The sequence below is a fragment of the Danio rerio genome, chromosome 12 (genome assembly GCF_049306965.1).
Source record: "Danio rerio strain Tuebingen ecotype United States chromosome 12, GRCz12tu, whole genome shotgun sequence".
Taxonomy (NCBI): Eukaryota; Metazoa; Chordata; class Actinopteri; order Cypriniformes; family Danionidae; genus Danio; species Danio rerio.
In genome coordinates this window covers 4,576,000-4,587,500 of record NC_133187.1, presented here as the reverse complement: position 1 = coordinate 4,587,500, position 11,501 = coordinate 4,576,000, and the positions used below count along the sequence as shown (strand labels likewise).

Genomic DNA, 11,501 nt, shown 5'->3' with positions numbered 1-11,501 from the left:
AAATCGATTAAGTTAATGTAATTATTTTAACAAATTTAAGTTGTGCCAAAAAGTACCTCAAGAATTGTGTTGTTTCACCTCGTTTCAAATAAGTTGTTTGGAGCAAAAATATTTTTGAGTGCACATAAATTGCACATAAATCATTATTTACATATAAATACAAAATTAGGTTCTAGTCAAAGTCTCTTAAAACTACATATTTAAATATATGTTTTGGCATACTGTAAATACACATACAGTTGAAGTTAGAATTATTTGCCCCCCTGTTGATTATTATTATTTTTTTTCAAAAAGGATGTTTAACAGAGCAAGGAAATTTTCATAGTATGGCTGATAATATTTTTTCTTCTAGAGAAAGTCTTATTTGTTTTATTTCGGCTAGAATAAAAGCAGTTTTTACTTTTTTAAACACCATTTTAAGGTGAATATTATTAGCCCCTTTAAGCTATATATTTTTAAATTGTCTACAGAACAAACCATCATTATACAATGACTTGCCTAATTACCCTAACCTGCCTAGTTAACCTAATTAACTTAGTTAAGCCTTTAAATGTCACTTTAAGCTGGATAGAAGTGTCTTGAAAATTATGTAGTCAAATATTATTTACTGTCATCATGGCAAAGATAAAATAAATCAGCTATTAGAGATGAGTTATTAAAACTATTATGATTAGAAATGTGTTAAAAAAATATTTCCGTTAAACAGAAATTGGGGGAAAAAAATAAACAGTGAGCGCTAATAATTCTGACTTCAACTGTATACCACTACTGCCCAAATCCATACCTTGAAAACACTTTACCTGTAGGATTTTATCAGTCCAGATGTTTTCTGCTCCCAGTCTAATAGGTACTCTAATGAAAACAGTTACATTTAACTCTCTAAACTCATTAATCACCTATAAGAGAAATAAGCAGAAAGGGATTTATTCAATTTATTCTATTTTAATTAAAGATACACATAATCTTTGTCAAAAGAAGCACCTTCACCTCCACTATCTGTTTCACTGGTTTTTCATGATAATTTTTCCCATGTGTGATATTGATGTAAGAGCTGGAATCTTTATGTCTTTAGGAGAAACACCAACAATTATATAGTTGATAAAGTAATGAATACAAATCAGTGAAAAGCAAAACGTGAAAAACACACCAGGCACTGACCTCAGCAAGATGACATAGACAGCATGTTTTACTCCAATGTTTTTCATTTTTGATAGCTCACTCTTTTCAGAGTGATTCGCATTTCCGCTGCAAATGACAGAATATTTGGGTTAGTGGTAATGTGTACACTAATCAGGCAAAACATTATGACCCCCACAAACTGGAGCAATGTGAACACCTGGCAACCAAACTGTGTCAAAGGCGCAACGTACAGGGCACTATATATTAAAGCTGAAAGATTGTTTGCAAATTTGACTCTGCATTGATTATGAGGTCTTAAAATGGGCTAGTTTTCAAAAGCAGACGGCTCTCTAGGCTAGTGTTTTATGGGAGATGGCGATACAGTCTAGTTTTTAACAGCACATGGCCCCCTAGGCTGGTTTATAAACTGCATACAGTGCTCTAGTGGTAGTTTCTAATGGCAAATGGTGCTCTAGAGTAGTGTTTAAAAGTAGATGGTGCTCTAGGCTAGTGTTTAACAGTGGATGGCACTCTAGACGTGTTTTTAGCAACAGATGACGCTCATGGCTGGGTTTGAACTGCAGAAAGCACTCTAGGTTGGTTTTTAATGGCAGATGGTGCTCTAGGCCACTTTTTAAATACAGATGAAGCTCTACACTAGTTTTGAACTGCAGATGGTGCTCTAGACTGCTGATTAACAGCAGATGGTGCTCTAGACTGTTTTTTAACAACAAAAAGCACTCTAGGTTGCTTTTTAACGGCAGACGGTGTTCTTGGTTAGTTTTTAACAGCAGTTGGCACTCTAGGCTAGTGTTAAACAGTGGATGGCGCTCTAGGCTAGTTTTTAACAGCAGGTGGTGCTCTAGGCTAGTTTTTAACAGCAGATGGCGCTCTAGGCTAGTTTTTAACAGCAGATGGTGCTCTAGGCTAGTTTTTAACAGCAGATGGTGCTCTAGGCTAGTGTTTAACAGCAGACGGTGCTCTAGGCTAGTGTTTAACAGCAGGTGGTGCTCTAGGCTAGTTTTAACAGCGGATGGTGCTCTATGCTAGTTTTAACAGCGGATGGTGCTCTAGGCTAGTGTTTAGTAGCAGATGGCGCTCTAGGCTAGTGTTTAACAGCAGATGGTGCTCTAGGCTAGTGTTTAACAGTGGATGGTGCTCTAGGCTACTGTTTAACAGCAGGTGGTGCTCTAGGCTACTGTTTAACAGCAGATGGCGCTCAAGGCTAGTTTTTAACAGCAGATGGCGCTCTAGACTAGTTTTAAACAGCAGATGGTGCTCTAGGCTAGTGTTTAACAACAGACGGTGCTCTAGGCTAGTGTTTAACAGCAAGTGGTGCTCTAGGCTAGTTTTAACAGCGGATGGTGCTCTATGCTAGTTTTAACAGCAGATGGTGCTCTAGGCTACAGTAGATGGCACTCTAGGCTGGTTTTAACATCAGACAGTGCTTAAGGCTAGGTTTTAGTGGTAGATGGTGCTCTAGGCTATTTTGTAACAGCGGATGGCGCTCTAGACTAGTGTTTAGTAGCAGATGGTGCTCTAGGCTAGTGTTTAACAGCAGATGGTGCTCTAGGCTAGTGTTTAACAGCGGATGGTGCTCTAGGCTACTGTTTAACAGCAGATGGTGCTCTAGGCTAGTGTTTAGTAGCAGATGGTGCTCTAGGCTAGTGTTTAACAGCAGATGGTGCTCTAGGCTAGTGTTTAACAGCGGATGGTGCTCTAGGCTACTGTTTAACAGCAGATGGTGCTCTAGGCTAGTGTTTAACAGCAGGTGGTGCTCTATGCTAGTTTTAATAGCGGATGGTGCTCTAGGCTACAGTAGATGGCACTCTAGGCTGGTTTTAACATCAGACAGTGCTTTAGGCTAGGCTTTAGTGGTAGATGGTGCTCTAGGCTATTTTGTAACTGCAGATGGCGCTCTAGACTAGTGTTTAGCAGCAGATGGTGCTCTAGTGTTTAACAGCAGATGACATTCTATGCAAATTTTTACCAGCAGATGTTGCTAACAGCTCTAGGCAAATTTTTAATAGCATTCGGTGTCTAAGCTGGTATTTTAACAGCAGAAGGCTGGTTTAACCACAGATAGTCCTCTAAGCTTGTTTTAACAGAGAATACAAGGTTATTTTTAAGCATTCACTCGAATGCTCAAAAGGAAGAGTGCTTGTGTGTTTGGCATGTAAGATTAATGTAGGAACAATAATGAGATAAAATTTAAGGTTCAAGTGGTATTTGTAAGGAATTGGACGCAAGCATAGTACGGCTATCTGTAAAATATTACATTACTGCTGTTAAAACAAAGCTCAAAATCAATCAAGTGCCAATAGCAATGCATTTTCAAAATCTCAGAATTGATGAAGAGCCAGTTTATTGAATAAACGCCATAATACATCAAATAGACCAATAACCATTGATTCTTGAAAGAAAGTGGCCTCCTCTGACAAATCAGTATTCCTGATGCATCACATCAATAGCAAAGTCCAAATATGGCGATTACCAAAAAGAGGAAATGGCAACTTGAGACACTATTGAAACTTGGCACCCAATCACACCTTTTAGTTTCAACCTCAAACAGAAGATTCACGCTGCACCTCCACCACTCTGCAATGTATAAGAACTGGAGGTCCTGATGTTGACATTATGGTACCAGATAACACAGAAGACCTATTGCCACCTCAGTAATTCAGTGCCTCATTTTGTAGCGATTGTTTTGTGGCCAAAAGTAGGTTATTCTGTTTTTTAGCTGGGTAATCATAATGTTATACCTGATCGATGTCAATAGAATTCAAATACAATTAACATATTTGAAAAATACTGAATAAACATAAGATAACAAAAAATATGAAAATACCTGGAAACCAATGCTGTGAACGTCACCATTTGGTCAAAATGACTTTCTTTGTTAATAATATAAAGAATGTCAAACACCACCTAGAAGAATAAAGTTGTCATGATGTAATTTCATTCATTCATTCATTCATTTTCCTTTGGCTTAGTCCCTTATTTATCAGGGGTCACCACAGTGGAATGAACCACCTATAAGACATTTCCAAATACCGCACAAGAACAATAATATTTGATTCATAAGTTAGTGGAAAAGCATTGCTGAAACCTCAACAATACCATCTACAGTTAAAAAATGATTAAGCAGATAACAGAGGTCAATGTGCAAATCAATACTTTAAATTACATGTAATAAAGTACATAACATTTATACAGACCATTTATAAGTTGATGATGCACTAATCATCAATGAATGGTTCAGTTCTTGTGCGCTAGTTAAGTATAAATGAATGCATATTGATGATCCCATTTCGTAAAGTGCTACAGATCTGTCCATTGTGTTTTACTCACAGAAGAATTTCCTTCAAATATAGGGTTGTTGATCTGACAAATGGTCTCTCCTTCTGAGACTTCTTGAATGCCATCTGAAGAATAACAATTCACTCTGCCCTGCTCAAGATAATAAAAGAAAAGTATTTTCCTGATCATATAATACTCTTCTTTCTGTAGGCTCCAGTGTCCCTACAACCTAATTTAATAATAGAAACTGATGATAACAATGCATTATATTTGCTTTATTTAATCCCACATGCCCTGAGCATCATCTCGTCTTACCAGCCGAGGCAGAACTTTCCTGTAGGAAAGTCCGAAGGGATATTTGAGGCTGAACTGAGTGTGGAGTGATTTTTCTCCTCTGTTCTCCACAAACACAGACAGACTGATCTCCTGCATTATCCCAATCTCTATGTTTAAAGATCTGTAAAATATAAACATAACTAAAAAATTTACTACATCAATTTATGGCTGAATCAATACCTAGTTGCCATTAACTTACTCATTAAAGTTGAAGTCCACTTTGAGGTTGTCAACACAAAAATCTGATTCACAGTTTAGATCATAATCAACCTGTAAAATGAATATGGGTTAAGAAAGAAAAATATATAGAAAACACTTTAGTTTGTTACAACTCCCACCATTAACTACTGGCTTTTAAACCTGACTCATTCATTCATTCATTTTCTTGTCGGCTTAGTCCCTTTATTAATCCCGGGTCGCCACAGCGGAATGAACCGCCAACTTATCCAGCAAGTTTTTACGCAGCGGATGCCCTTCCAGCCGCAACCCATCTCTGGGAAACATCCACACACACACTCATACACTACGGACAATTTAGCCTACCCAATTCACCTGTATTGCATGTCTTTGGACTGTGGGGGACACCGGAGCACCCGGAGGAAACCCACGCGAAGGCAAGGAGAACATGCAAACTCCACACAGAAACGCCAACTGAGCCGAGGTTCGAACCAGCAACCCAGCGACCTTCTTGCTGTGGAGCGACAGCACTACCTATTGCGCCACTGCCTAACCCTTAAACCTGACTATTACTAATAAGTAATAAATAATTAAGTATGATTTTATTTTACATTCCTAATTCTACCCAATACCTAAACCCAGCCACTACCTTATTAACTATTATTAAGCCACTTATTAGTTGCTTATTGAGCTAAATATCTTGATGTTAATGGTTTGTTAATAGTATAAGGCCGTACTCACACTATGTATAGTTGCCTTGAACCGGGCCAAAGCACGCTTGTCCCCTCTCCCATCTACCCCGACAGCCTGTACTCACATACAATAGGGCCTGGGCACGCTTACGTTATCGGTGCTGCGCTGTTCAGAAGTGCTCTCACTCAGCACAGTGGAGATTTCTCTAGTTATATGGTTTCAGCCGTTTGTTATGCAGTGACATACAGTCAAATATTTCACCAAACAGTCCTTAGGGATGCGGTGACACGCAGTCAGATATTTCGCCGAACAGATCCACCACTTTTGGCGCTCATAAACAATCACAAAGCCCTCGTGCTGCAGGAATGAGGTCTGCTGAAGGTGCGCAGCCGTCGTGCAGTGAGGGGTGTGTGTCTTTAAAAAACTACGGGAGTTTGCATTCATTGAACAGTAAGAATAATTAATAAATCTATATGAAACAGTCCCTTAAAAATCACGTCTCGCTTTTTAGCCCAAGTGAACCGCGCTCAGGCCCACCTCTTCCAACCGAGCCAGGGCCGGCCGAGTGAACCGTGCTTGAGCCCAATTCAGCGCACTCACACTTCTCAAACGATCCAGGAACGGGCCTGGGCACGGTTCGGATAGCATAGTGTGAGTACGCCCTAAATTGTCACTTGAAATAAAGTGTGACCAAAAATTGTACAGGATGTCCCCATGTAACCTTAAATGTTTTAAATTAGTCCTAATAAACCAATGTCTTTACTAACAATATAATAAATGTGTACACATTTTTAATATACGTTTGTATAAGTTGTTTTTACCTTCCAGAGTGATTTGTCTTTTGTCCATGGTAGGAGAACAGGCTTTACATTGTCCAGCCTTTTACAGGGCAGGCCCTCAAAATTGAACTTTAATTCATTTATCAGCGGGCTGAGAAAATACTCCGTACAAGCCTGGACAAGACAAACAACTTCATAAGCATAGGACTTTTGGTGCAAATTGATGCATCTTGCTTATTCTGCAACCAAAGTAAACAATAGAGATGCTCCGAGCAGGATTTTTGCAGCCGATACTAAGTGGCGATTTGTTGTCAGGGTGATCACCCGATACCAAGTACTAATTCTGATTCTTCAAGCTTTACATAACTTTGTCATTGCATAAGCACATTCACTTCATGAGAGTGGCCAGATCAACGAGTACCAGTTGAGTTGTGATACAGTATGTCATTATCAGCTGATACCGATCTTCGGCCGATTGATTTTAGCATCCCTAGTAAGCAACATTTTGTGAATGCAGAATACCCGTATGGAGTCATTTGTAAAACAGGCAAATGAAAAAACAGTTTACATATTTTAATATTAACAAATGTGATAATTAAACAGGAAAATCCACAGCACACAAAAGAAACAAATACAAACGTACAACCCAGCACTACAGAGACCAGATTTTCGACCCAGGCTCTTTCTGAAAATGTACCCCTATATAAATTCCTGAAGAGCGCCAAGTAGGTCTCAGGATGTTTTTTTTTTTTTTTTTTTTTTTCAGTTTTTGCACAACCCACCCACCCCACTTTCCTAAACCCAACCAACAGTGTTTTCAAAAGCATCGATTGACCTGCGCCCACCTCCTTCCCTAAACCCAACCAACAGTGTTTTCAAAAGCATCGATTGACCTGCGCCCACCACCTTCCCTAAACCCAACCAACAGTGTTTTCAAAAGCAATCCAGAAAAAAGAAAAGCCCTCCCGACGGCCTGATTTGTAACATTTTTTCAGAGTTCACCACTTTCTCACCCTGTTATTTACTTGTTTACTTTATTTCTTGCCTGCTTTCTGGAACTGTTCTTCACCAGACTCAAACCCCATCATTGTGGTCAACTCCTCTTTGTGTCTCGAGTCTGCCGATGTACTCAGCGAGCCACTGGACAAACTAGTAACAGTGGAAAAGCTGTCCACACAGAGGTAAGTGGTCAGCTTAAAAGACATCATACCACCCTGTAGCGTTTGTTTTAAAGACGAAATGCAGCCATACATCTAACTACATAATCTGCAATCTCTACAAATGTTTATAGAGCTACGTTTTCAGAATGAGCCTGGTGGCTGTTTTAATCGCAGGAAAATGGTCTCCATTCACATCTTAGACTACACAGTCTTGCTATACGCTGTAAGTTCCACTCCACCTGATTCACATTTGCCTATCCATTCATGCCATAAAATGTGTGATATGTGACTTACCTCTATGAGGAAAGGATGGTCTTTGCACACCTCCTCCAGTGTAACATTTACAGTATCACTAAGCACATGTGATTTGGTCAAGAAATGTGCTCTGTGGTTATTTTGCTTGGCATCCAGGTTTAACGTATACTCAATATTTGCAGACAAATCTGGGAAAGTAATTTTGAATAGTTATTTTTGATAAATGTGTGTGTGTGTGTGTGTGTGTGTGTGTGTGTGTGTGTGTTTATATATATATATATATATATATATATATATATATATATATATATATATATATATATATATATATATATATGTATGTATGTACATATATATATATACATATATATACACACACACACACACACACACACACACACACACACACACATATATATATATATATATATATATACACAAACACACATGTATATATGTATATTATATGTATATGTATATGTATATATATATATATATATATATATATATATATATATATATATATATATATATATATATATATATATATATATATATATATATATGTATGTATGTATATATATATATATATATATATATATATATATATATATATATACATATATACACACACACACACACACACACACACACACATATATATATATATATACACAAACACACATGTATATATGTATATGTATATGTATATATATATATATATATATATATATATATATATATATATATATATATATATATATATATATATAAATTATTAGCCCCCTGTTTATTTAAACTTTTAAAAAATATTTCCCAGGTGCTGTGAAGTTGTTGATTTTTCAAAACATTTCTGAATATAATAGTTTTAATACCTAATTTATTTTGTAATGTGCGTGCATATTGACCTTTTTTAGTCCAATACAACTAAAAAAAATAAAAAAAAACAATATTATAAAAAATACTGTGAACAATGTCCTTGTTCCGCTAAGCATTTGGAAAAAGAATACAAATTTTATTGGAGGGCAAATAATCTCAATCCAGGCTCATTCTGAATACCCACCCCTATATATATTTCTGGAGAGCGCTGAATACGGCTCGGGAGCCAATAATGTTTTCAAAAGCACAGACTGACTAGTGTTGTTTTCATCTTACCTGCATTCTGGAACTGTTCTTCACCAAACTTGAACCACATCGTCGCGGTCAACTCCGCTCTAGTTCACAAGTCCACCGACATACATGGCAAGACACTGGGCAAACTGGTAACAGCGGAAATGCCATCCATACGGAGGTAAGCAGTCAGCTGGTAGCATGAAAAGGAACTGCACCATACCACCCCATAGCATTTGTTTTAAAGGCAATATGCAGCCATATGTAGCTCAGGTTACCTAATTCGCAATCTCCAGAAATATATAGAGGGCTATGTTTTCAGAATGAGCCTGTGTTGAATAATCTTTCCCCTTAACTGTATACCTGTAATAGCGTGTTTGTATCCACTCATATTGAAGCACACAGTCAAGGTGTTTTCCAGAGGCCTTGAGCAGTTTGTTTCACTGGTGGAGATTGTGGAGCTGCTGTAGGTTACTTTCGGAACCACAGACACCATAGGTCTGGACCTGTAGTTTGTATGAAAATACACTTATATAAACATACAAAATATAGCCAATATCTAGATCAAACTGTTTCCAGAACCTATGGGTTAAGAATGACAGTTTACTACAGTCACAGGAAGAATACTGAACCTTAAAAGCAAAACTGCTCCTTTAGATCCAACAGCAATGTCTGGTAGAGTGTCTCCGCTGTGATCTAAAGAGGACTGACTCAGAGATAATCCAAAATACTGTAAACCCGAGTGCACAGATGATCCGGGAATCCTCTAAAATCACACATAATAAAAAGGAGAATGTTTAAAGTGCAAATAGAAATCATGAGTGGTTCATGGTGAAACACGCTGCACTAACATTCGTAACTTGCTGTAAACTTTTAACTAATCATTGTGCATTGTATAAGTGTAGCATTGCAGAAATGCATTGGTATTTGATTGTTTACAAGGCCTTCTTGGGGATGTTGCCTTCATATCTCTTTTAAACAAACATAGTCCCGCGGACGTTTCTAGAGACAGCGGAATACATCCCGGGGGGTACGTACGACCGCGTAAATTTTTTTCAAGCGAACGCTGCGGGGCGGTGTGACACTATACTAGTCAATCATCCGGTCAGGCAGACAGCAACCTCTGGTGGGTTCACACGAGAACAGTGCGGGCGCGAACCACACTCGCGAGAGGCGTCTGAGACCCAAAAAAGCGCACAACAGCGGCCTCTTGCGGATTCGCAAAATCAAAAACTGCAGCCGTACGTACCCGCCGGGACGTATTCCGCAGTCTCCAGAAACGTCCACGGGACTACGTTTCCACAATAAGCCCGGGTTGCCATTTTCAGAATTTTTATTCTCTCTGTTCCTTTTGTTCGGACTGAATTAGGTAAGAAGGCTTTTACGTACAGTATGTACACGGCTTCATCTGGTTGGAATATTCTTGATTCTATACTGAAATCACAAAATGTGTGTCTTTGGACTGTTTGGACTGTCATTCCAAGTCCATCGCTCATCAAATGGAGGGTGATTCTAAGATTTATAATTGTATAAGTGTTCTTAATGTGTAGTTTGCTCTTTTAAAGTCTGTCAATTCTGACTTGCTCTTCATTTGGCCAGGACAGTCCTGTAAAAGAGATTATTAATCTCAGAGAGTCTTTTCTGGTGAAACAAAAAGGAGGGTAAGAGAAATAATCAGCCCTGCCATTAGAAGAGAGGCAATATGGAGAATGCACAACCTGACGTAAATCTTTAATAAAGTTGTCAAAATGGACAGCATCCAAAACATCTTTACAATGTCCTCCAGCATGTTAGCTGAATATGTCACATGATTACATCACATGACTAAAACGTGTCATCATTTTCGAAAGCCTCTTAGTTTCTGTAACTACCCAGTGCAAATATTAAAAGACGATGTCAATGATTTTCGATGTGGATGATTAAATTAGCATCACCTTGCTTAATTAGGGTATACAGTATGTTTATTGGTAGCTCCAATTGTATTGGGAGCATCACTTTAGTAGACTAGTGGCTTATTACCAGCCAATTTTTAAGAAAACTTCTACTAATAAAAAGCAAATTAAGAGTCTATTAGGCTAAAAGTCATGTTAATAGTGACAATTTTACCTTACAATAAAGTGTGACCAATATTTTGTATTCTGTATTCCCTATTGAGTATTCCACCTATGCAAATACCCCATAAAATGTATATGGATGACAATAAAGAAATGGTAAAAGGTAGAGACAAAACTGAAAAACTGCACTGTAAATTATATCTGCTAATAAACACTTGGTATTTTGTGATTCACAAGTGTTTTCTGTTCATTTAGGGTTGTGAATAGCATTATGGGATGTTGATCTCTGCTCTGTTGACTTTTGATGCTGAAAATTCAACTCTACAGTTCAACAAAGTGACTTTTATTTACTCTTTGGGGAGATGGGGACCCAAATACAGTTTATTAACTCTGAGTCAGGCAGGCGATGGTCAAAGCAGGAGCAAACTGAAGCATGAGGGTAATCCAAAAGCTTAGTTGTGTTAACAGGCAAAATGGTCTATACAGGTGGCCAAGCAACATACTGTACACGAGGGAAC

General features: G+C 38.0%; 1 protein-coding gene across 1 annotated transcript in view; it reads right to left on the bottom strand.

Moving 5' to 3' along the window:
- Positions 1-11,501, bottom strand: part of LOC101882757 (integrin alpha-X) — a 34,422-nt gene that overhangs the window by 5,090 nt on the left and 17,831 nt on the right. Inside the window, exons 16-26 of the mRNA XM_073918082.1 lie at positions 9,562-9,695; positions 9,293-9,435; positions 7,859-8,007; positions 6,447-6,578; positions 4,955-5,025; positions 4,735-4,876; positions 4,471-4,569; positions 3,968-4,047; positions 1,159-1,245; positions 988-1,066; positions 801-896 (exon numbers count right to left, since the gene is read on the bottom strand). Coding sequence (XP_073774183.1) covers positions 801-896; positions 988-1,066; positions 1,159-1,245; positions 3,968-4,047; positions 4,471-4,569; positions 4,735-4,876; positions 4,955-5,025; positions 6,447-6,578; positions 7,859-8,007; positions 9,293-9,435; positions 9,562-9,695 — 1,212 coding nt within the window. The remainder of the gene's footprint in view (positions 1-800; positions 897-987; positions 1,067-1,158; positions 1,246-3,967; positions 4,048-4,470; positions 4,570-4,734; positions 4,877-4,954; positions 5,026-6,446; positions 6,579-7,858; positions 8,008-9,292; positions 9,436-9,561; positions 9,696-11,501) is intronic.